This window comes from Sebastes fasciatus, chromosome 24 (assembly GCF_043250625.1).
Source record: "Sebastes fasciatus isolate fSebFas1 chromosome 24, fSebFas1.pri, whole genome shotgun sequence".
In the NCBI taxonomy this organism is placed as follows: domain Eukaryota; kingdom Metazoa; phylum Chordata; class Actinopteri; order Perciformes; family Sebastidae; genus Sebastes; species Sebastes fasciatus.
Genome location: NC_133818.1, coordinates 6,317,575 through 6,343,127, shown reverse-complemented (window position 1 = coordinate 6,343,127; position 25,553 = coordinate 6,317,575). Strand labels below are relative to the sequence as shown.

General features: G+C 43.3%; 1 protein-coding gene across 2 annotated transcripts in view; it reads right to left on the bottom strand.

Moving 5' to 3' along the window:
• The window catches only part of mgat5 (alpha-1,6-mannosylglycoprotein 6-beta-N-acetylglucosaminyltransferase), a 72,857-nt gene that overhangs the window by 36,529 nt on the left and 10,775 nt on the right, over nt 1–25,553 (bottom strand). For both annotated transcript variants that reach the window (XM_074626497.1, XM_074626498.1), the window contains exons 2-6: nt 24,155–24,627; nt 19,214–19,378; nt 7,879–7,955; nt 5,698–5,787; nt 1,245–1,316 (exon numbers count right to left, since the gene is read on the bottom strand). In XM_074626497.1, coding sequence (XP_074482598.1) covers nt 1,245–1,316; nt 5,698–5,787; nt 7,879–7,955; nt 19,214–19,378; nt 24,155–24,395 — 645 coding nt within the window. In that variant the 5' untranslated portion in view covers nt 24,396–24,627. The remainder of the gene's footprint in view (nt 1–1,244; nt 1,317–5,697; nt 5,788–7,878; nt 7,956–19,213; nt 19,379–24,154; nt 24,628–25,553) is intronic.

The following is a 25,553-nucleotide window of genomic DNA, read 5'->3' as shown; positions in this document are numbered from 1 at the left end:
GGCTGAAGAGAGGAAAGAGCAGCAGTGAATGAGACAGAGGCGGCGAGAGGAAGACGGAGTGAGCAAAGCAGAAACCACAGTGCCATTACCAGCTGCTAAGGTGGCTGAAACAAGGCTGTAGCGGGGCATTAGCATCCCTCATCACGACAGGAAATCACTCCCGCAGACCGAACCTATTAAAATCTGGGCCTGAATTAAAATCTCCAAAGCCTGTCAAATGGCATCTCCCCACCACAGAGGGCTCAGTGCTGTTGATGCATGCGGAGAGGGGATGAAGAGTGCTTAATATTGATTCACACGCGGCAGAGGCAAGGGGTGGGGGGTGTTTTCGAGGATACTGTGGACTGTGCAGTGCACAAGCACGGCGGCCCGGAGAGGCGCTTTAAGTGGGATTTGAGTGAGCCCGGTGCATTGGCGGGGATAGAAGATCATTATTCCAGATTTGTCCCAAGGTCCCGTCACTCCGGCTTTGGTCTACGAGAACTGCGACGCCACTCGTTCATGCTATCGAGGCATGTTGACACTGTGGATCAGACTCAGCCTGCTTGCTCATTTTAAACTAGGATCATACGCACACTGCAGTGGAAATTACCTCTCACACTTTACTGTCATTTTAAGCTTGTTATCTATCACCTTGTTATCTATTGTGACGTGTTCGTTGACGTTGTCAGAAATACCAGAGGCTTTGGCGGTACATTTTTCGGTGCATGATAAGTTAATATATTGTAATTTTAGTCGTGTACTGTTTTTCTTCCTAATTTTATAAGAGGTCTGGTCTATGGCTAGTTAGCTATCTGTCGCCAAATTGGTGGTTCTTGATTTAATGTAACTTTATTAATATTGTTTTTAGTACCAAATGGTTAAACCTGCAGTGAGGACCTATGTCTACCCCTTAAACGTCCCATTAGATGGCGTTGAGTGGTGTCTGGATGATGGTGTGTGTGACTTAACGTCAAGAGGAGTTTAAAAATGTATGCTAATGGGAAAAGTCCAGACAAGCCTCTTTAAAATTAATACATTCAAGCCACTTGGGCCAAAACTGTGACACTTGAAGTTGAAATGTACCCAAATATATTTTTTCTAGGTGTTTTGTGAACTAACTGTAGTAGTGCAAAGAGACCATTAGCTGTCTTGGTAAAAGCAACCTCTTGCGATGAGAGCCCTCGAATCTCCAAAGAGCAGCTGAGGTAGTTCAAGTGTTTTTAGTTTACAGCTAACAGGAGTTGTTTGCAGTGTTTTCTCACCTGTCCCCTCCTGTCTATTTCCTCATTCAGGTTCTTGGTCCTCCAGGGCAGGCGAGGACACCAGTTCTCCACCTATCAAGTCAAAAACACAGATTTAGTTTACTCCAGATAAACACATACTCAAAGACACAGATAAACACAAACATAAGTCAGCTAATGTACAAAGTGAGGCCTTGTTAGAGCCATAGGGGGGCTGCAAATTACTGCCAGGGGCACAAATACAGTATGTGCGTTAATGAAGTTTTTCAATTTCTCATTTAACTGAGCTGCACTTCATCTGATTTGCGTGAAGTGCAGCTAAATTAGATCTGATTCCGGGGCTGTTTTGACGTCTAGAGAGCAATGGAGCGCAAAATAAATTGTTTTCTGCTGCTGAACTTGGAATATGGGCTGAAGGGGAACCACAAGAGTGTATTCATCCTGCAAGAGAAAAGGCTACATGTGAGGAAATATTAGCACAACAAAAAGATCAGCGGTTGAAAGAGAGATGAAATATCAGCGCCTAGTAAACGGAAAGTCTTGCTGCTCTGCTGAACAGAGAGCTACTAAATGTTATGCTGAATAATTCATCTTTTAATTTGCTGCAATATTCTTTACTATGTGTCACTTAAAGAGGACCTATTGTGCTTTTTCCTCTTTTCTTTAGTGTGTTATATAGTTTTTGTGTGCATGTTAAAGGTCTGCAAAATTACAAAGCCCAAAGGGAGAAACACTGCTCCTGAACCACCTGAAACGCCTCGCTTGAAGTCCCGCCTTTTCTTCTGTAACGTGGTGATGTCACAGAGTAACACATTTGCATAACACCTGCCTAGAAGACAGTCTGGCATGCGCTCAAACTAAGCTGATAAGAGTGGAGCTGAAGTGGAGTCTGAAGATTTTGGTTCGGGCGACCGATCACAACAGAGTGGGCCAGCTGACCAATGACAGCAGGGCGGGGGGGAGCTTAAACAGAGCGTTTCATACAGAGGGTGAAAAGAGGTGTCGCAGCACAGCCGGTATGAGAAAAGTAAAGCATTTTTTGAACATTAAAGCATGTAAACATGTTCTAGTAGAAACCCAAAATACAAGTATGCACCTGAAAATAAACATAATTGGTCCTCTTTAAGCATTTTTATTGTCTGATGTTGTCTCGCCGTGTCGCAGTCACTGTATTGACTTGGCTACAATCTCACTTCCTATAATGTGTGATTTCCTTTGACTGTTTAGCGGCTAAAAGAGTGGCTGCAAATCCTTGGTAAGTATCCCTCATAGACCTCTGGAAGCAAACAAAGGGCCACTATAAATGCCCATACGAAACTAAAGGCGGGACATTGACCCATCTTACTGTGATTAGATGTAAATTAAGCGTCCCTCTCGTCCTTAACTTCCACTTCTCTATCTCAGCATTTCCTTCCTCTTGTATCAGACATGTCTGACCACAGAGAGGAATATGGAGAATCACGTGTGTTTTGCTTACCTCAGCAACAATAGCTGCTCTGTAAACCAGAGACAAGACAGGTGTGTTTATTCTCCTTCTCAAACCACACACACACGGCATGCTGACCTTCTGCTGCTGACATCCATCATGATATGTTGCCCTCTGTTATTTACCTCCTCGCAAGGTTAATGTGGTGGTGGTAAGGTATGAATTATACATGGCAGAGGGTGTGTATTATTTTTGAGCGTCTGTGTGTGAGTTCATAACCACGATGGATGGAGAGACTGATCGCAGCAGAAACTCTAAATGGAAATTGTCATGGCAACCGTGAGATCACGTGACCATGAGCGGAGGCTGAGGGCTGTTAGACTCGCAGAGAGAAGATGCATCTGCTTCGAATCTTTGCAGGTCTTTATAGGAAATGTTTGTTTCCTGTAAAGTATCCCTGTTCTATAATAAACACTGGAAGGACACAAACAGGATTTCTCTACTAATGGATTCCACTGTTGTCCATCTAACTTCTATTTCCATACAGAGCAGGCCGGGCTTTCTGTGAGTTCACTGCAATGCTTTCAGCTCACATACAATATTCATAACAGGCTGCTGACCTTTCCAGAGCTGAAAGCCATGAAATCGTACTTTTCATAAAACTAGAATTACCGCCTCGCGTTTGTACGCCTCCGCCAACCAATCAAGTTGTAGTTTACATCCATGTCTGTCCCAAATGTCATCATTTTATCCTGTTAGACATTTGTGTGAAATTGTCATAATTAGCATAGATTATTGAGTTATGGCCAAGAAACGTGTTTTGTGAGGTCACAGTGACCTTTGTTTACCAAATCCTAATCATCCAAGTGGACAAAAAATCTGATTTGGAAAAAATTCTAAACGGCGGGAAATCAGTCTGGGAATTCCGTTTCTGAGACTTACGGTTCAAACGTTACAGTAAAGTTCATTGTTATGGTGCCACCATCTGGCCAAATTGCACCAAATTCAACACTACACTCCCTTGGGTCCTGAGCAATACACCCGCCAAGTGTGAAGTACATCGGATGAGCGGTTCTCGAGATATGTGAAGGACACACAGAGAGACAGACAGAGATTCTTCGCTTCATGGTTAGATTCCTTCAAGGCGTTCATGATATCACGTTCACGAGAATCGGACGGACGTGAGGTCACAGTGACTTTGACCTTTTGACCACCAAATTCTAAGAGTCCAAATGGATGTTTGTGCCAAATTTGAAGAGATTCCCTCCAGGCGTTCTTGAGATATCGTGTTCACAAGAATGGTCCGGATGGATGTATGGACAACCCAAAAACATAATGCCTATGTGGAGGCATAATAAAATAGTCTTCCATGAGACAAGGATTCTCACTTGAATCAGCACTTGATGAAACAACTTATTAAGATGGACATCTTTCCAGTAGAGAAGAGGGCGAAACACCAATCAAACAGAATGGTAATCATGGCTATGATCGCTGAAGGATCTTTGAAATGATGAATCACTGTTGTGCCTTATGGGAGACATTTTCTGGATCTGAAAGCTTGAGTGTTTAAAGAGTGTTTTTAAACCAGCATCATGAGCGAATGTTTTGCATTCAGATGGTGATGGGGAAAAGCAAATCGTTATCGGATCGATACCAACTTCACCATATCAGACTTTAGAATTAACGAGATTAATTCCATCGCTAGGAATTAATTCTGGCCATGTCGACTGGTCTGGCAAAGACAAATCATGCAAAATTAAAGGTCTCAAAGTGTCCCTTGAAGGAACACAAGCTTCTATATGTTAGTGCTTGTTAATAATGCATGTCCTCCATGCTGGTTTGGCTGCTTTTCCTGTTTGCCAAGGATATGTGGAGACGGAGGCCGGGTAGCCAAGTCATTCCACGTCTTCCCTCGGAGGCTCATCTCTCCACCTCTCCCTCCCTTCCCACTGAATCATCTTCTCCTTGTCCCACCCCGTCCTCTCCAACGCACTCTAATTTGCTCTCATTAAAAATGAAATCTGTACCTCTCTACCTTTGCTCTTATTTTTAGCGCTCCATTCTTCTCTGATCGTTCTCAGGTGACAGGAATGTTATCAGAGCTCTGAACCTTCCTTTATTCTGGGTTGGCTGAGCTAATCTGTTGCAGCAATCCCAGCTTCCTCTACTCATGTACTCGCTTTATGACTAACAGGAGCAGGAGCTAAATTATTAAAATGTTAGATGTAAATGTTCTCAATACAGTCCCGAATAAAATCCCCAAAATCCCATGAAAAGACCAAAACTAGCAATGAATGTATCTACTAACAAGTGTGTGTATCAAAGCCTGATACATCTTCTTCCTCTGTGCCATAGAGCTCCATTTGTTGTCCAAAATACATTAAAATCACATCAATGAACCACACTGTTTACTGGCTGAACACACACACTGTAGTTTGTTTTGACTCAATCCCTCATACACCGTCCTGCTGCTGTAAAAACTCACTTGAGCACCAAATGTGGATTCATCCACCGCTGAAAATAGTCCCCAACAAAAGCACTATTTCCTCCTATTTGAGTAACATTTGCTAAAAAACTAGTGCACAGCTGATTAATTTTTTTTTCAAAATGAACCTTAATATATTCGTGACCATTTTTTAAAAAGATTTACAACAAAAATATAGAATATCACCAGCCTTATTTACATTAAGCAGACTGTTTTCATGCCAGAAAATTAAAACAAATGTCTCTTTCCCTACGAATTTTAGTTAAAACATGTCATGTTTTGCATTAGTTTGCATTTCTTTTGCAGATTTTAAGGAAATTTAGGTAAATCTTGCATCACATTTAAATGCAAACCTGACTTGTGACTGCGCCTTCTTTTAACATTCCAACCGTGCAATATTTACAACTCTTGTGTCAACAAAACACTCTGAAAAGTTCATATAATGATCTAGCTAGACCCATTTACTACTAGGGATGTCATGATACCAGAAAGTGCAGAAACACTTGCAAGTTAGACACCTTCATTAACTTCAAATGTATATTTACAATTAACACGGGACTCACCTCACTGAGGTAGATGAAGAAGGAGCAGGTGGATCCATCTACGCCGTAGTTGCCGTAGCAGGAGTCGGAGTGCCACATCTCCCTCATCCACTGAGGAAGAAGAGGAAACGGGAGGATTAAATCATGCATTCTCACCCAAATCACCCCCTCCACTCACTCACACTTTAATATCAGTAAAATATATGTGAGCTAATAGCAGTCAAATGTATTTAACGCCTCTCTACCAGTCACATTGACAGCCAAACAACTGTCATTTGGAGCTTTTTTTCATTCTAATAATGGAGCTCTTTGGATGGATACAAAAAAAGTCAGGTTGCAATTTAGCAGCGACTGTGGTGTGTGGGCAGGTTGTGATGCTGGGAGAATACATAATGCACTGTTGCAAAATCTGTAGCGCTGGCTGCCTATCTAGTTTTCACTACCCTCGTCCAGGCTGTTTTTGTGGCTTGAGGTTAAGAGAAGTAGGATTGTGACTTTAAAAGTCACTGGCTTCAATCCCTGGAATCAAATGGAAAAATCTGGGGTTTGAAAATAAAAGAGACTATATCCCTTTCAGCAAATACATATGCAAGAAGTCATCCAGTGGAACTGCTCGGCAGCAGCCAACAGGAAGAAAGGGAGGTTGTTCTCTCATGTGTGAATGTGTGGAAATAAAATCAATGTAAAAAAAAAAAAAAAAAAGGCATTCTTGACAAAGACAGAAAACATGCATCTTTAATAAATCTTCTAGGGCTGTGTGTCGGCAAGAACATTTTGCATAAGTTTGGAGCATTATTTAACCCCCTTCACGACAAGCTAGTATGACATGGTTGGTACCAATGGATTCATTTGGTTTTCTAGTTTCATACGATACCACAGATATCTTCACTCTTCAAAACTGAGCCCGCTACAACCACCGAAAGATTGGCACTCAGGAACTGAAGCTGTTATCTATGCTCTTGCCAAAGCAACCAGACTCTATTGAAAAAAACAGTAATATTACCTCGCAGAACACGGGAGTTACTGATCTACGAGGTGATTCTGCGAGGTAAAATTACAGGTCTTTTCAATGGGGTCTGGTGGCTTTGGCGAGAGCATAGATGGATACAACGGCTTCAGTTCCCCGTCAGAAAGGGCTGTCTGACAGCGAGGTAAAGTGGTGAAAATATTGTAAATATAGCGCACACTTAAACTGATATTGATTTTTTCCAGCATCTTCACTCTAGCTTCAATCTTCCAAAATAAATAACAGTAAAAAAAAACCTAAAGGATAGAGGGAGAAGGTGCAGCAGTATTTGGACTTCTGATTTGATCCCTGGCAGGCAGATTTCTGTGGCTCTGCCGTGATTGACATGCTGGGATGCATTCGAAGAGGAGCTAAGGACTGACAGCTATCATGCTCGGTTCATAGGCTGGAGTACATCATGCGTGCTGGCTTACAGTAACCTAAGGGAGCGGCACAAGGGGAGATATAAAAATCGAGATTTCAAAGCTGTTCGCAGAGGGGGAGACCTGGCAGATGGGCTTGGATCAGAGTCGCTTGGATGGCGGAGGCATGAAGATTGTACTAGATTTGTTTAAACGGCAACCAAAGAGCTCTATAAAAGGGTGAAAATGGATTTGTCAGATGTTACCAACTGTGCGCTGATAGTAAAAACTGCTGTGGAATAAGAGTTTAGTGGATTTTGATGTCTTTTTCTGAAATGCAGTATACAATGTGTGTGTGAATGTGTGTGTGTGTGTGTGTGGAGCAGGCTTTGGCATCGCCTGGCGCCCAGTCGGAAATGCTGACAGTATCAGTGGCGGATTGGGACTGGCTGAGCAGATGGTGTGTATGATAGGGCCCTATCAGCTCCAGGGAGACCAGCACACACACACACAGAAAAACATTGGATTGAAATTGTGCATACATCTGTGTGTGTGTGTGTGTGTATGTGTGCACCTGTGTCGAGTGTGTGGGCCCGTTTGAAGTTTAATATTGACGCACATGGGCGGTTATGGCGCCAATAAAATTAGATCATTGTTTATACTTGTTAGTTTTTCCCAGAGGAGCTTTTTGTCAGTCAACAACGTGGGATGCCATCTTTTCTGTTCACGTAGGCGGTGCTCTTTTTCTCGCTACTTTTTTTAACTTATTTCTGAATGACCCAGACGCAGAAGGCGAGGTGGAGAGGCTGTCTCTACTGTGTGTGTGTGATTCACCTTGACCTTGTCCTCGCAGTGAGGGAAGCCCTCCAAAGGCGGCAGCTCACACTTCTCCTGGGCTCCATTTAGGAGGTCTGGAAGAAGAGAGACAGAGAGAGAGAGAGAAAATCAATAAGGTCAGTTCTTAAAATGCTTTTGCGGTCTGTGTGAAACTCACACTGGAGACGATGCAGATGCAAACTTTAACACGCTTCTAGTGCAGTCAGTTCACGATGCCATTCCCTTCAGACAGGATCAAAAATCTGAGTGTGTCTGTCAGTCATTGGCTTTCTATATATTACCAGAGTTAGTGAGCACTCAAGCTAAACTACAAACAAATGAAAATGCACTGGACTGGACACTTTTATTCTTCCACACCCAACCATGTTCCCAAGATTTCCCTTGTTGACTAATTCACTGTTAAACTGAATGGAACAATCCCATCGGCTTTTTGACGAGGGAACCAGAACAACGCGGTTTTATATAATCAATCATTTAACATTAGTTATCCAACGCCATCTCCAAAAATGTTACTTTCTATCCTCAGCATCATCACAGCTCACTCCCTTTCTTTAGAATTTGAAAAAACCTCCAAACATAGCGTGCAGAGTGGCTGCCTGCCTAAGTAGCTTGTACAAAAGAAGCAAAAGCTGCCATCCCCTGGCCAAGATCGAGGGTCATTTGGCTGGTCGATGCTGTCAATTTCCTGTTCGGCTCAATAGACGGACAGATAGATGACATGTTGCTTTTGCAAAGGTGATAGGATCTGTCGGATGACTCAACATTTTTGTTTTTTGTGGCTGTGACTGAACAGTGGGAACTTCCTTGCGTCTTTCCTGTTGTAAATGACGAAGAGGCAGTACAAACACATGACACGGGATGGTAGAAGAAACCCAATGTGCAGCCCGAGTGGCTACTGACATGGCTATGTGGTGAGGCTAATGAGGACGTGCCACAAAGTGCAGTTCCTCTAATGGATATCAGTTCCAAATCAAAACGAAAAAAACAAAAACAATCAGGCTTTAGAGAATTCTGTTTAAAAAGTTATGAAGTCTTTTGCTCTGTATCTCCCAACTGAGGCTTAATAACAAGTTATATTCACTTCAGTAAACTTAGCTCCACCCTCTTTTGCCACTTTTGGTTGCAAAAAAACAAGATTGCAACGGCCAAAAGGCAAAATGGCGACAGGGCAAAAACAGAGCTGATAGCATCTTGTCTGTGGTACAATCTCAGCACTTCAAGTTCAAGATTTGTCCCCGAGGGGCAATTGGTTTTGTCGCAGTAGCAACAACAACAACAACAGGACTAGAAAAATAAGATAAAAAACCACATATACATAACCACATACTAAAAACACATAAATACGGTTGCATTTCGGAGTGACAACTGGAGACCGCCCATTACTCTTTGGTCAGGGATGACTGTCAGCCAACAGCATCACCTTTGGCTCGGCAATCTGAACTCAACAACAACGGAAACCGCAAAAAGTTGAGAGCTGGGTCAGTCCAGTCCACAATGATGCAAACGCAGGTCGAGAAGCATGCAAGTAAGAAGGAACTGTTTCCTTTCTGCAATAAGCACAACTAATGCAACTGTTGGGCGAGGGAGCCGCTGATATCTTTCCTGCATGGCTTCCAATATCCCAGGAAGCCAATATCACCGTTAGGATTAACATTCGTGGCTTGCACACAGGCTTTCCTCCCATATAATCACCTTTTTGATATCCCTATTCAGAGACGTTAACGTCATCGCCGCTGACCTTTACAGCCAGAGGATGAATAATGCATTACGGTAGGCTGCGTGGTGAATAGATAAAAGCTTAGACGCAAACATTGGACTGATGTAATGAGTTTGTGGGTGGTGTTTTAGGAGGAGGATGTGTGTGTTTATGGAGGTTTGTGTATGAAGCTAATCAGCGGCTGGGTCAAGCTTCTGTCGGGGTGGGTGGGTGGAGCACACAGAAACTCCTGCATCGTGTTCAGCGTTGATTCAGTTTATTTACACGATAAGCTGCTGCAGCAGGCAGATAATTCTGCTTTTTTTCTCTCTCTCTCACTCTCTCTCTCTCTGTGCTGCCCTATCGCCTAGATTAGTGTGAAAAACATATTTCACTGACACTCTCTGGCTCTGCAGGAAGAATGACAGATAAAAGAGAGGTGATGACATGCCACAGAGTGCTACAACTAAAAACATCCCCAGTTAGATGGAAATCTACCGACACAAGTTTCCATCCACTGCTTCAGTCGCCATCTAGGGAAGGAGAAGAGGGGAATCAGCCTCTGAGCCACGGCGAGAATGACCCCTTAAAACATGGCCTCTCTGCGCCAATAAAATCTGGGAAAGGATGGAGCAAGTTTTCTCATGTTTAGATGTCATCATCTGTCATCAATTAACGTTCATTTTTATGAGTTAGTCAAAATACAAAACATAACTTTTGGTATCTGTTATCGAGCCTCTAGGCAAGTATGATGCAAATATGTTACTTGGTGACATCACCACGTCGCGGTAGAAAAGGCGTGACTTCAAGCGAGGCGTTTCAGGCACTTCAGGAGCAGTGTTTCTCCCTTTGGCGTGGACTTTGGGCTTTGTAACTTTGCAAACAAAAAAATGATGTAAGACACTTAACGAAAGGGAAGAAGCACAAAAGCATAATAGGTCCTTTGAAACTCGCTGTCAGTAAACAATAGACAGCGGAGACTGGGAGCTGTTAACAGGATCAGTTTACACGATATCTGATATCTTCATCTTTAAATGACGGAAGTGGCTACATGGCAGCATAACAATGTCTACACAATGCAGACAATTACGCTGCACAATAGTCACCCCACCCTGTAGTCACAACTAAAATTTAATGTAGTGATTCATAATAATCACGTAACACTGCACTCAACAGGTGTACAGTTTTCACAGTATTCAGTATCCTCCCCCCTGTCAGATGGATCAGTGGAGAAGTCCTAATGAGCTCTTTGGACCCCGTTCCAGACAATCCTGGCTCATACACTGGAGTATTATAGTTGTTGTATAATGTAAAATCAATTCATCTCTGTTACTGTAGTCAAATCATTCACATCTGCAAGAAAGAGGAAATGGCAGAAAAGTGGGAGTACTCCCACTAGTTTGACTTTTATCAAACAAACACATGGTTTCCGTTAGCGTCCACAGTGAAGAGAAATAAATTAACCTCGGTCCTAGGTGGACCCGATAGCTAACTCTCAGCAAAGAGCTTTAATAACCCGTCTAACAACAACCACTTTGAAATGAGTAACAAGGAACAAGCAGTAGCAGCAAACCCAACACTCCTGGTGATAAATGGTATTTTAATCCTATGGGATTCAAAGAGGAAAGAGGTGGGAGGCCACGCCAGTGAGCCAGTCACAAGATGAACATAATAAAGGCTTCTCATTGTTTCCTAGGGCTGCAGTATGGAGGACTAAAGCTGCCATTATAATAAATAAATAATCGTGTTGTTTTTGTTGCCTTGATTTCTTGTACTGAAAGCGTCGCCTTAAGAAACCCGACTTGTGATTTGTCGTTCGGTAAAGTGGCTGTCTTGTGCAGCAAGCAAGCGCCACAAGCGCAGAGTGAGTTATCTCATCCTTCAGTCGGCCAGTCATCCAGACAAACAACCAACCAGACGGCCTGTCATTCATTCTATCAGTCAGCTAGCCAGCCAACGGGGCGCCAAAGCCACCAGGCAAATCTCCTCCTCGCTTTAATCAAGCAGAAGAAGCTGCTGCTGCCGAGCAGCGCCCTAAATATAGCTCCCTTCATAATCAAACACAGCAGAGGTGGGTGCCGTTTGAGAAGGGAGCGTCGTTCACCTCCACCGCAACAAGGCCAGACCCTTTAGCTGCCTTTTACACCTCGTAGCCATTCACTGGTCCGAAGACGTGACTGAAGTAACACACCCTGGTGGAGCGTCATGGACCGTCAGTAGACCATTTACTGACCAGGTAGACGTTAAGCACGCCCAAGAAGCTGCGTGTTTGCTATCAGACAATGAATAGGGTAACTGACGCTTTGATGTGAAGCGGTAAAGCCATGCACCAAACCGCACCTCTTGTCGTGCAAACACAGCAACAAAGCAAGGCAGAGAAACACAAACAGTACATTATTCTCAGTAGAGATATTGTATCGTTAGGATTTTATTGATACTACTATTCTTTCCGATACTCCTTATTGGTTTGGTTTGAAATATCCCTTTTCTACATGTTTATATCAGTACATAAACAGTTAAAATAACACCAGTACGATCAACTAAAAGCACACACGAGAGGTTAATTTGTAGCGGATAAAAACAAGACACCACCACGAGGTATAGTGATATAAATAGAGCATATAAAAGTAAAACAGAATGAGGTTTGACATGTACTGTGAGAACCAGAGGTAGAAAAACAGATGAGATCATTCAAAGAGCCTCTGACAGCACTGAGGTCACCATTAGCCCAGTCCTAGCACACACAGCGCTGGCCATCTGATAGCCCTTAAATATAGTATCATCTCTGAACAATATCGTACACAAGGTTATTTTCCCCCTCTCCCTCGCCGCGTGTCTCTCCAAGTCCATGAGGTAATGTGAAATTCGACAACTCCAGAATTGGATTGAGGACATCTGGTTTATGTTATTCTTTCTTCTTGTGTACTTCTCTCGCTGTCGCTTGTATCGTTCTCGGGCAAAAAAGCTTCCCTCAAATAAGAGGAAATCTGCCAAGGCACAGCTTCAATGGCACAGTTTGGTTACCAAATAAGTGTGACACAGACTAAATTTACAAGAGGAGGGTTATATGATAATTACGTAAGCTCTCAAAACAGTTTTCTTAACAAAGACACCTCGGCAACATGGATTAAAGTGTCACCATGGTGATTCTGTGGAGCAGAAAGCTTGAAAAATAGACATAAAAACGAGGTGAAAAGTGCAGCGTTACCTAGTCTGTGTGTCCTCTGATCCACTGGCTCAGATAGAAACACTAATTTTAGATGCACTTTGCGAGAAGAAGCAGCAGCAGAGGTATCAGTGTGTGAATCTGTGCAGCAGCTCATCAATTAGACAGTAGGCGGGCTGGCTGATGGACGGCGTCCTCGCAGCCTCGGAGCATCAACAGCTGTACAGGTGGAGGGAAGTCGGGTCTGTATCACAAATAAACTCTTGAGTCCAACACTGGAAATCCTGCATAACCGGCGTCACGAAGCTGCCATGACTCGGTTCAATCTGGGTTTTCCTATCCAGCCATGTGCCAGTCATGTCAACACATTCAGTATTATTTTCCACGGTGACATTTCGGTGTTTCTTTGTTACATAAACCAGTTGAAAACAAAGCAGAACGGAAAAGACAGTGTCGATGAGAATCCATAGTAATGATATAAACAGGAAGTATAATGTCACCATGTAGCCAGTGAGTTAGTGGGCTGCCTATATTTGTTTACATTTTGGGAACATTAAAAGTATGCAGAATTCGCTATCAGCACTTCCTGTTTGCAGTGTACCCATGGATATACAGACGAATATCACTGGATTACTTTGATACTGAAGAAAACTTAAAAACATGATTGTTCTCAGGCAAGTTCTGCAGTTATAAGGAGCGTCTTTTTTTCTATGATTTCTAAGCCTCGCAGTTTGAAAGCCTCTACTCTGAACTGCTCCGGAGCAGGTTAGCCGAGTTAAAGGGATAGTTCAGGTGTTTTGTAGTGGGGTTCTATGAGGTACTTATCCATAATAGCAGTAAGTGGTTAAGCAGACAGGAGTACCAGCACGGGAGCAAAGTAATATACTGCTGTGGACGGGGCCGACTGTCCCACAGCAAGGTAAAGCGGTGAATAATCGTCATCTACTGTAGGTAATACACTGACTATGCATAAGTACCTCATATAACCCCACTTCAAAACACCCCAACTCTCCCTTTAAACCAGTCATACAGGTGCAGATAGTTTCTGTTTTTCCAGTGCCCTTTAAAAGGAAATTCTCAATAACTTCGTTGTCCCTTTTATCACCTCATCTGTGGGGAGTTGAGCGAAAGAACATGAAAAATAGCTCATGAAAAGAAGAGGAAATTGTATGTCATCATATCTGAGAGGGACAGGAGATAAAGTGTGGTCAAATATATACAGAGCACCATTCCGCCTCAACTGTTTCTCTTATACTGCATGACTGTGTGTGTCTGTGTGGGGAGATTTCACTGCACACGTCAGATGAAACCTCCAAACTGCTCGTCTGGGCCCTGCCACCTGAAGAGGGGCTTCCCAGCGCGAGGGGCACGTGTCAAAACACATGTCTCTGGTCCACACAAGTGTTCCACAGTGAAGTCCTTGAGGCAGAAAACCAAATATCCCCATGTAACCCCTCTTCCCCAGCTCCAGCCCACGTCTTTCTCTCTCCCCTTCCTCTGCTGCGAGGAGCGCAGCGTCTGGCTGTAATCAATCCCTCTTTTGTGCTCGGGCAATCTGATCGGCCTCACTGTTCTCTCTCCCGAAATATCCAAGAGGAAGATTCCGATTTTTTTTGCACTGCCAGAAAAACCTTGATTAGCTCTCAGCGTCGTTGCAGAGCTATGACGAATGTTCCACTGTTGATTTGGACGAACGGTGGCGGGTTTAGGCTGTGGGACACGCTGGCTGCTCTGTGTTGTTGTTGTTGTTGTGATCAGATGGACTTTAAATGAAACAGAGAATAGTCTCTAAACTAAAAACAGCTACATACAGGTTTCATAGAAACAGAAACCTAGTTCATTTCCTCTGTTAAATAAGAAAAATGTTTTAGCCACCTGCAAGATATTTGTATTTCCTGTAGTCAGTGAAGCTCAGCGTGCTTTGGTTAAACTCAAAAGCACTGCAGTGGTGTGTTGTCACAATACCAAAATGATGACTTTGATACGATACCCTGCCTAAATATCTCAATAACTTCTCTATGTTTATAATGATTTTTATTCTAAAATGGAATAACTGTAATTTCCCCCAGGGATCAATAAAGTATTTCTGATTCTGATATCACTTCTGTACCATTTAACTGCAGGGTATCGTGATACCTTTCTAGTATCGGTTTACTGTGCAACACTACTGCAGTGGTGTGTTGTCATGAGAGAAGCAGCTCGAGAGCTACAGACCCGGTTCAAGTGTCTCTCTATCCGAGCACTTTCTTGCCTGCAGAAAAACTCGCTGAGTGAATGTAAGATGAGGCTGTTATTGTGTATATTATGTGCACATGTGAGAGGGGGGAAAAAAAAGGAAAAACGCCCCGAGGAAACGGCTGATATTTGGTAGAAGGAGGCAATGCAGGGGTTTAACCAGCACAACAACAATGCTGGCACGGAGGAAGAGGAGACAATGGAGGATGCAGAGGGAGATGGAGTGCTGCATACAAAGAGGAGCATACAGTATGCAGAGAGACACAGCATACAGTACGAAAGAACAGCACTGGCAACACTGTGGATTCATACGCTAGGCTTCCTACCATAGCTTTAATGTAAAACCCTTTCTTTCCATAACTGAAACACAACCCGAAATTAAATCTATGATATTCAGTGATCAGCAGAGAGAGTGCTAAACAGTCACTGAATTGAATTAAGGAAGGAGGGAAAACAAAAGACAGACAGAGTCTGGGAAAAAAGTGGGGTGCACGTGTCCCAGCCAGTGGTGTGTTAGCCCCAGATGTTCCTCCCATCCCACCCCTGCCTCCTCAATCAGCCGCAACCTCAAGAGGGACGAGCCCGCCTGTTGGGGGAAAGGAGAGGAAAGAGAGGGAAGGGGTACGGATATATATATATGTGTATTTTCTTTTCTGATTTGACTGATTCAAATTGATTTACAGATGAGAAGCTCTCATTTCATTCTTGATAAGCTGCAGCTAGCTAACCCTTTGTTTCAGTGAAAAACACTGCAGACATCAATGCTGACGTGTCTCCGTGTACTGAATCGTGACGCCAAGAATCAAATATCAAATACCTAAAAGGATACAGAAAGATTCACTTCCCTAATAGCAATGCACCTCTAATGCAAATGTAACATTTCCAACTACCGCTGCTTTAAATTAAAAGCGCTCAACTGGCGGAACACAAAGTGGGTTTTGTTGTGAAGCAGCCAATCAACCAGGACCTTTGTCTATTTACAGTAGGTTGATGCTGCAACCTACAGTACAACAACATCCAGGCAAACAAAGGTGAAAATGCAATATTACAAATTGTTAATAAACGCCGCTACAAAACTAATGATTTCTGTTTTCAATTACGCTGCGGTGGAATTTAGACTGCAGGGTGATGCGTTCCAGGATTCATGTGAGCGTTTGAAAGTGTGTGGGAGCGGACAGCATCTCTCAGCAACTTTCACTGAGTGGGTTTGTGTGTACTTATTAGTATTGATCTGTACACAGGAAATAACGAGGCCTTCAGGGGCAAAATAGAGACCACAGATTCTGCTCTAAATCTAAGAGACGTTTTCAGTATTAAAATGGTAATTGTATGCGTCATAAATAAATTCTATTTTTCAGGTTTTGCAGGAAAAGAATCGACCTTCTCGCCCTCCTGAAAACTGACAATAAAGTGCGGGGACCAATAAAATCGCAAGGTAAGCAGAACACGTGTAATCCCCGGCAGAAACCATGTCCTTGTCCCGCTCCGTTGTTGACATTGAGACCACGGATCTCATCTTTCACTGTGAGCGGCAAACAGAGATGCGAGCGGATCGATGGCTGAAAGAGACAAAGCAGTGAAGGCGCCCTGAGCTGTGAAAGCACAGGTCTCTGTTTACCGAAAAAAAAATCGGAGAGTGTCGCACAGACGGGACGCTACAGATCAGCCGAATGTCACTGGCTTGATGATGACTTTAAAGAACAGGTGGAGGGAAGAAAATGGAGAAGCGAGGGCCGGTTATGTAGCTGCAAATCACCGCCTGACCATTCATTACATGTGTCTCTACGCCTGTGTGTGGGAGGAGATTACATTTCCACGCCGCGGGGCCGGCCCACACATGAAACACTGCTGGGGAGGTTGATTAGCCACATCAGCGAGACACGGAGAGACAAGGCGTCACAGACTGCTGTTGGACCGAGTCCCATTTGCCTCCCGCTACGGTCACATCCACTTGTTTTCATCCTGTAAGGAGCTTCTGTGACTGTCGTCCTCGGCTAAACGCAACAGCACACAAGGCCGAAGTTACTCCTGAGCATGGACAGAGGCAGCGGATAAAAATACGGCACCTTTTCTTTTCAAAGCGTCAATGCTTTTTACAGTTTTTACAGCACACACCATGCAACCTCTACTTCTTCTTCTACTTTGTTTACTGGTGTTTTACAGCCATGCATAGCGTATAGCGCCAACTTCTGACCAAACTACGCTGTAGCCGAGTTTATTCGCTCCAAACCGGTTGATGGAAACGCGTCTAATTCCTTTCAAAAGAGAAAAGTTAGATTAAAATTCAGTTGACAATTGAATTGAAACCCGGCTACTGTCCGATTCAAGAAGTACTCAAGCGAATGAATTTGTGTCCCATCAGTCACTGAGCTGAACAGCCTATTATGACAAAGGTGAAAGTTTCTGAATTCCTTTGAGGGCAACTGTTGCAATACAAGATGAACAGGTTTTCAGACCAGATTCCTCCCTGTCAGGTAGTTTCCATAGCTCTGTTTTTAATCATTTGTGCATGAAATGTGTTACATTTTAAATTAGTATTGGAGGGAAATGAGCATTTTCTTGCCAATTTTCTGGAAATTGAGTTAAAAAATGTCAGACAGCATAAAAGCCAGGAATAAACTGAATACTGACAAGAGCCACGTTTGGTCCTGAACGTGCCTTGGCTAAGAAAATGTACACAATCGAGGTGGCAGCAGTGCAGTCCCAGGGCTGCTGCTCAGCTCCATCTTGATAGAGGCCTCTCTGAAAGCCAGGCGTGTTCCCCTCACTGTCCAGATCCTTATCTCTGTAATTGCCTTCCAGTCAGGGAGGAGCACTGGAGGATGTTGGCAGTAGCGCTGCCTGCCACCCACTCCAAGACAGGAGACATGCTCCAATGGAGGCTCTGGAGTGCTGGGCCCTTTTAGTTCGTTGCCAAGAGAGATGTAGCTGCTGCTTTGTCGGCTTGACCCGCATTCAGAATCCAACTGTTGTCTCTCGAGGGTACTGCTGGAAGTTTTAAGCGAACGGTGTCACAGGTCCAGGTGCTGTGGCTCCACAACACAGGGAGCCGAAGCCAACACTGCCCCGACAACGGTGGGCGAGATTAGTATCTCATCTCTAGTGGAAGAAAAAGAAACGAGCTGTGTTGTATTTTAAAGGGGGTTGTAGACTACCGAATGTGATTTACAAAAAACAAAGCGATTCAGTTCACTATAAGAAGGTAATTTCTCTCAAACATTTACGTCAGGATAAGATAAAATCACTTTAAGGATCCAAAGACAAAGTAACCCTGACTAAATTATTGTTATCGTGTCACCCAGATGAAACAAGACAAACACTACGTAGGTGTTGCAGATGGTGCGAAAGGATGTGGTTTGCTGTTCATAGAAAAAACATTTAAATCCAGAAACAAGGAAGCCAGATTTTCATTCTGACTCATCACGACTGTCAGGAGCTGTCGTCAACTGTCTTGATAATGATCGCTTTCATATGACGCTCATGTCCGTTAATTAGCCCGAAGTAGCTCTTAAAAGAGAGAAAGTGACAAAGGCATCGGCCACAGTTGATAAAAGACGGCAGCGCAGCAGCTGTCATTAAGATTAGATCCATTCAAATGTGACTTTGCACAACCCAATCAGCCTAATCCAATTTTACATATATTGCCTCAGAGCACCGATTCCACATTCCTACTGTTTAATGCTGCGCATACAACTGAGAGCGAGTCCCGAGATCCCAGGAAAAAAACAACACCTCGCTCTCTCGACTGGGCTGAATTCATCATCTGAAAGCTGGCAGCAAAATCAATGAAAACTAATAAAAGGGTCATGCAGCGTGAACGGAGGCCTTATTTGAATTATGTCCAAGGATGCGGTCTGGTCCTATAAAGTGCCTGGTGTGCACTGTGCAATGCTGGCAGAGTTTAGTTGGTTGTATGCCTCGGGACTGTTATTCATGATAAGAATCTTTTAAATGAAACAAGGGTCACAGTAAACAGCCACAATCAGCTTATCCTCTTTTCTTTAATTAGTCTCAGCTACGATATGTTTACTTTCATACCCTGAAAAACATCTGGAGAAATAAATTTGCCCATACATGAGTCACAGTTCATGCGAAAAAGTTTTCTCTCAGAGCTTCAATCCTTTGGGGACGACATTTCAGCCTTTATGGAAGACATCCTCGTATTTCCTTTTCAGCTTTGCTTCCCCTCACCACAACATGCGCTCCAGACTTTAAAACAAAAAAGCAACACCTACCTGCCACGTTCACTTTTTCAGAGTTTGTGGCGCTGGGCGTGGCGGTGCTGGTGCCGTTGGTCAGGTTGCCCCCCGTGCCGTTGTAGATGTTCTCCACCTTGGACTCCAGCTTGCCCAGCCTCAGCATGATGTTATCCAGCAGCACTGCGAGGGTCTTCTTCAAATCTGCAAAGTAGGAATGTGAATCACATTATTGGGATCATTGTGAAGAGAGGATAAAAATGGAAAATGAAACCTGCCAGGTGTACTGTTTTAGGATAGAGTTCATTATTTAATCATTGATGAGGGGAGTAAAAGTCAGATTTGGCAATACAGAATCACAGATTTTGCAATGATCTTGGCCAGATTCCCAAATCACATACCTGCTTCAAGCCATCTACAACAGCATCCACACAGAAAGAAATGTCTGTTCTACTCCATGCATTACTGCCTGATATTTACAATGTATTTATTAAAGCAGGCGACAGTAAAGTTATCAAATGGAGCAGTAAACATCAGGCAAGTAATGCCAACATTAGCAGCTACTGCTACTTCCAACTGGCCCCCTGCTTCTCCCTAGCGAAGGCCAAAAACCAAGATGGCCAAAATGACAAACTCGAGACTTCAAAACCATAGTCTAAAAACCAATGGGTGACGTCATGGTGACTAAGTCCACTTCTTGTATACAGTCTACGGTTGAAGGTCTATCTGTATCTAATCAACTGAGCAATAAGGCTCCACATTCTGACTAAGAAAAAGCTTCCAGTTCTTTCCCCATCATTACAGTGAATACATGCATGTAATTTAAGCTGCTTCCTGTAGTCTGGGGAACCTTGCCCTAGACTACAGTGTGGACTTTTCATCCCCCACTACAAGGCTTTGGATTTCAGGCAGTCAGCTTGGGGCTCATTTAAATGTAAAACTGGAGCCGCGGCGACTTTGCGAGTGACCTTGCTGTTTAATTTGGGTCTTTGCATTTCTGTAGGCGTCTTTTTTCCGTGAGCATTTATCTGCATAGGACACAGCTAATGGTAGAACGGGCAGGAGGGAGTCTGATCAGTACTGAGACGGAGAGGGCATATATTCTAAATGTTAAGGCATGGGTTTTTTTTGGCCTTATTTCTTGTGGTATTTGTCTGACACTGTAACCGGAAGCAATTGCAATGACATTTGCAGAGAAATGTTAAGTTGTTTTGAGCTGCTGTAAGTGGTACACAACATATATATGTTACCAGCAGCATGCTTTTTGTCTGCAGCAAAGAGCTCTGTCATAATCATCGATGCATCGCCCTATATGTGTGCAGGAGTGATCCAGAAAGCGTGCCTTCATTTCATCAGACGATGATAATTGCAGCTTGTCTATCGCATACAAGCGCCACATTTTCCCTCGCCGCGATGCATTTGACACGCCAGTTTTCATCACGTCAGAGAGATTGGCAAGGGCACAGCGAGGCCTGGCAGAGCACGCCGGCCCTGATTCGTGTGAAGGGAAAACGCCGGAGCGTTTGTCTGATTTGGACGAGCTTTGCGCTGGGAGGAGCAGCGCAGCGAGACCAGGAAGAAACCAAACGGAAAGCTTTGGAGCGCCGGCCTTGCCAAGCTATCGGGCTGAACATAATTAGAAGCAAAGGGGGTGAGCCCAGAGTTAATGCCCCCCTCTGTTTACCTCTGGCAAACACATATTGCCTGTGCCCACTGACTTCAGGCTGTACATCAGAGAGATTATCCAGACCTGGTTAACATCTTAGCTCCTTAGCTAATGTCAACATGCTTGACGATAGGAAAGACAAAGATAGGTAAACAATAATTGGCTTCATTTCTTTCTTGCACTTGCATTTACAATCTTGGGCCAGTTGCATAAAAATAGTCCTAGTCTTTGTCTTAAATATAACTTTAAGTCAGACTTGCCGTAGACACTTAAATTTACCTGTTGAATAAAGCTTCCTTATGAGTGACTAATGTAAGACTGACCTAGATAGCCTGTCGCGAAATGCATTATGGGTGAAATAAGACACTTCACAGAAGACAATACATTTTGTATGTTCTGTATATGTAAGAAAATGTTTTATAATAATTGTCTCTGAGTGCGAGAACTTTATTAGCAAGTGTGTTAGAAAAGCCTCCCTGGCGCTGTGAATAACACTTTGACTTGCCCTTCTGTACACTAATACTGCTACCAGGTAACCAGATGAGTAATAGCACACCTAGGGACACATTTCCGCCTGTCTCAATATTTCTTAGCGAGCTGCAAAACAAATCCCGGAGCGGTAAACACATTTTGCTTTTTATAACAGTGTCATATAAGATAATAATCTGGATGCACAAAGACCTGGGGGTTTTCATTAAGCCCATGAGCATTAAAAAAGAAGTGATTACGTGGGAACATAAGCCCGAGGTATTCATCAGTGATTCCTATTGTTTGTTGTCATCCGCTTCGACCCGGCTTGTCAGGGGTCTCCATATCTTACCTACATAATATAACAAAGAGCAGAAGGAGCACATAATGCCCTTCCACCCTAGAGAGGACGGAGAGGATTAGAGCAGCAATATGAGCTTACACACCACACCCAGTTCTCGCTGTGGGCAGCTTCACTCTCCTGACTTCTGATATTGGTCACACGGAGCTGAGGCCGAGGCAGAGACTATACGAGTGCGATGAGAGTTCACAATACCTGCTGAACTGTGCGGTAACAAGACACGGTGTCAGCAGGTGGCTTGTCACAAACGGCTGCGTGATTCGGTTTCAGGAGGGGTTAGAAAGGGAAAGATCATATCCTCGTCATGTCTGATTTTACTGGAGAGGAAGAGGATGGTGTGACAGCGCCTCAAGACTCCTGGAATCTACCTGATATTCAATACTGGCTTCCAATAACTTAATTTTGATTGATGTGAACTAAATGAATATGTAACAACTTGGGGATTTTTCATTTCTATTCTTCTATTTATTTATTTATTTTGTTGTGATTTATTATCACCATTAACTTTGTTTCTCTTTATTTATTTATTTATTATTTTAGTTTTTTTCCCTATTTATTTTTCTCTATTTATTTTTTATTTATTTTTGTTTATTATTATTATTCCTATTCTAATTTTTTTCATTATTTTTTTCTATTTTCTAACTTTATCTCAAATTTCTATTTCATTTTCATTTATTTATTTATTTATTTATTCTTTTTCAATTCCTTTTCTATACTTATCTTCTCTTCTCTCCTAATATAAGTATAAATAAACATGTTATTTTTTTCCTCCCTGTACATTTATGTATTCTCTGGGCCGTGTATCGATACAGTATTGCTACTCAAAAATAACGCGATACTATGCTGTAACAATTTTTTACTACCATCACTCGTTCGTGAGTTGTTTAAATAACTTATGAGAGGTTGCCGTTTAGAAAACAAACGAGAATAAATACCTAGGAAATTAGAATTTTTCTATATAAGACACCAAAAATTGCATCCAATCATGTTAGACTTGATGTGAAACTACTTTGACAGAAAACATTGGAAGTAAGGTGGTAACTGATTGCCTAACATGAAGATACTGACAGACATTAGCTTGAGACGCACTATATTTAGCACCATCAAAAAGCATCTTATCCTGGCTGTGTATAAACAGGCAGACTGCTAGCTGCTCCGACACACTGACATCATGCTTTTCAACAGGTGTGTTTCTTACAATGAGCCGAGAACAGAGGGTGTCGTATGCCGCACAGATTGTAAAGCCCCTCGAGGCAAATTTGAGATATTGGGCTATATAAATAAAATTGACTTGACTTGACAAATGGGCTCTCACGAGACACAATATTAAATTCAAATGCATTAAGATTTTATGGGTCATTTATGGGTCGCAAAGGAGGAAACTCTACAGATTGTATCAGTGCAAATCATGGACCAAGTGAGTGAGTGCAGGAAGCACGGAGCATCCTGCTGCCTCCCTATCTAATCAAGGACATGAAATGGATTCTGATGTGATATTGGACGGCGGTCAGCAGACTGTGCCGCAGCTCCGACAGCGCCGTGGAAATCAATCCATCATATAAGGGAACAAAACAAACAGGACAGGACGCTGTTCCCTGGAAACTCTGGATCGTGTTGCGGGAAAATCTACAAACTGGGCTTGGATCACATTTGATTAATGACATGATTGATGAGGATAACTCCTTTTATGGAAATGTTGTAAACGGGCACAGTTTCTCTTCTAGGGGAATTATAGCTGTACAAACTAGTCATTCTTCATCTTAAGTTATTAAAGGGATAGTTTGGGTGTTTTGAAGTGGAGCTGTATGAGGTACTTATCCATAGTCAGTGTATTACCTACAGTAGATGACGGTAGGCAGGAGTACCTGCATGGAAGCAAAGCAATGTACCGCTGCAAAACTTATTTTAGACATCTAAATAAAATTGTGTTGCATGTGTAGTACCTTTAAATAAGCCAAGCAACTACTGCACGTGTTTCTTTGCTCCTTCTTCGTGTTCTCTGGGAGCTGATTTAATCTCCTGGAGCTTTACTGTATTCCTGTTGTTTCTCTGGGTATTACGGGACAATCAATTCCAATCTCAGGTTTCTAATGAAGCCTCCCATCGAGCCATACAGGTCTATTAATGGCATGAATAACTTATCGACGGCTCTCCTGGACCTGTGCTATTACAGTAATTTTGCTCCGATGCAGCTGTAACAGCGTTAAATCTCCCGGGCAAGTTTTCTTGAATATGGCCGATGTTGTGCCTGATCAGGCGGTAGACAAGTGGAACCAGGTGCTCTGATTTAAGGAAGATGTAAAAACAGAGGGGAAGCGCTACATCATAACTCTGGTAAAGGGTACCTCTTTTGTTGTTTTATTGCCTGGTAGTGATCTTATGGAAATCAAAAAAGTTATGACTCATACAGCATCAATTAATACATTCATTTTGCTTTGCTAATAGCGGGCTAATCCTGGGATAGAAGACTCATTCACCAGCTTACCGTAAGCCGTCATGGTACCCACGTAGGGCCCATCCATGACACTCTGGTTCTCCTCCGCCAGGGCCTTGATGTAGCGCTTGCTGAGGTCCAGGATCTGCTGCCTCAGCACGGCGCTGTTCTCGTGGCTGGCTCGCTGCTGGATGGTGAAGTGTAGCAGCATCATGCCCCAGATGAACCCGAAGCTGACCAGGAAGAAGCCCAGCTTCTGGGACGACAGCTTCCACAGGAAGGGCGTAGCCATGCTGACTTGACAGGGAGGTGTTAGAGGAGACTCTGGTTTGACCGAGGGGAGGCGCAGAGGTCGGGGGGAGGAGAATCAGGAGGGCAGGTGGCGGGGCATGGCGGCGTCAGTCGGTGTAGCTGCAGTGGGTTTTGGGGGGGTGGCTTGTTTGCCTCACCGGCATGATTTCCTTCTCTGACCCATCCTCGTCGCTCAGTAACATCTCAGTGGACTGAGTCCAACCTCTTGCATCCTGCAGCAAAAAGAGAAGAAAGAGAGATGAGAGATGATGACAATGAGGGAATTCCCTCTCCCAACCCAATGTACATGATTACAATAAAAGCAATTGGGCAATGAGTCAGGAGCCATAATTCAGAGCAACGTGGAGAAACTGAAGTATAAAAGTAATAAAGAAAACAGAGAAAAAATGCAGATTACAAGCTTAAACTCAAAATAAAAATAAAAAACCTTTATACGGTTTATTCTTTCTTTCAAGTAGAGATGTTCCGATACCATTTTTTCCTTACGGATACCGATTGAGGTTGCAGCGGGCTCAGTTTTAAAGCTAGATGAAGTTATTGGCATCATATGACACTAGGAAACCTGTGTCCATTGGTACAACCATGTCATACTAGCTTGTTGAGAAGGAGGCTAAATAACGCTTCAAACTTGCGCTAAATTTTGGCAAGGAAAAACTGGCATGACTATTTTCAAAGGGGTCCCTTGACCTCTGACCTCAAGATATGTGAATGAAAATGGTTTCTATGGGTACCCACTAGTCTCCCCTTTACAGACATGCCCACTTTATGACAACAAAAACAATCTGTATTAGCCAATATGGCTCATCGACAATCTGCAATCTGTATCTACGGATATCCTGCCATATAAGGTAATGCTTCACTGAGATTGAACTGACATATAAAAAGGATTCTGCAATGCTTGTTTCAAATGTGAGAAGGAGGCAACTTCACAGCCAAACACCAGACGCTAGAGGTGATAAACCACGACGGGCCGTGCAGCATTACAGCTGCTAAAAACATTTTAGAGAATGAGGAACTAGCCATGAATGGGAGAGCAAACAGGAGGCATTAGACGTGAGAGTAGTGCAGATCTGCAGCCAGATTTTAACTGCAGCAGACCACACAGCACAGAGGCACACTGTATCTGAACTGGAGGGTG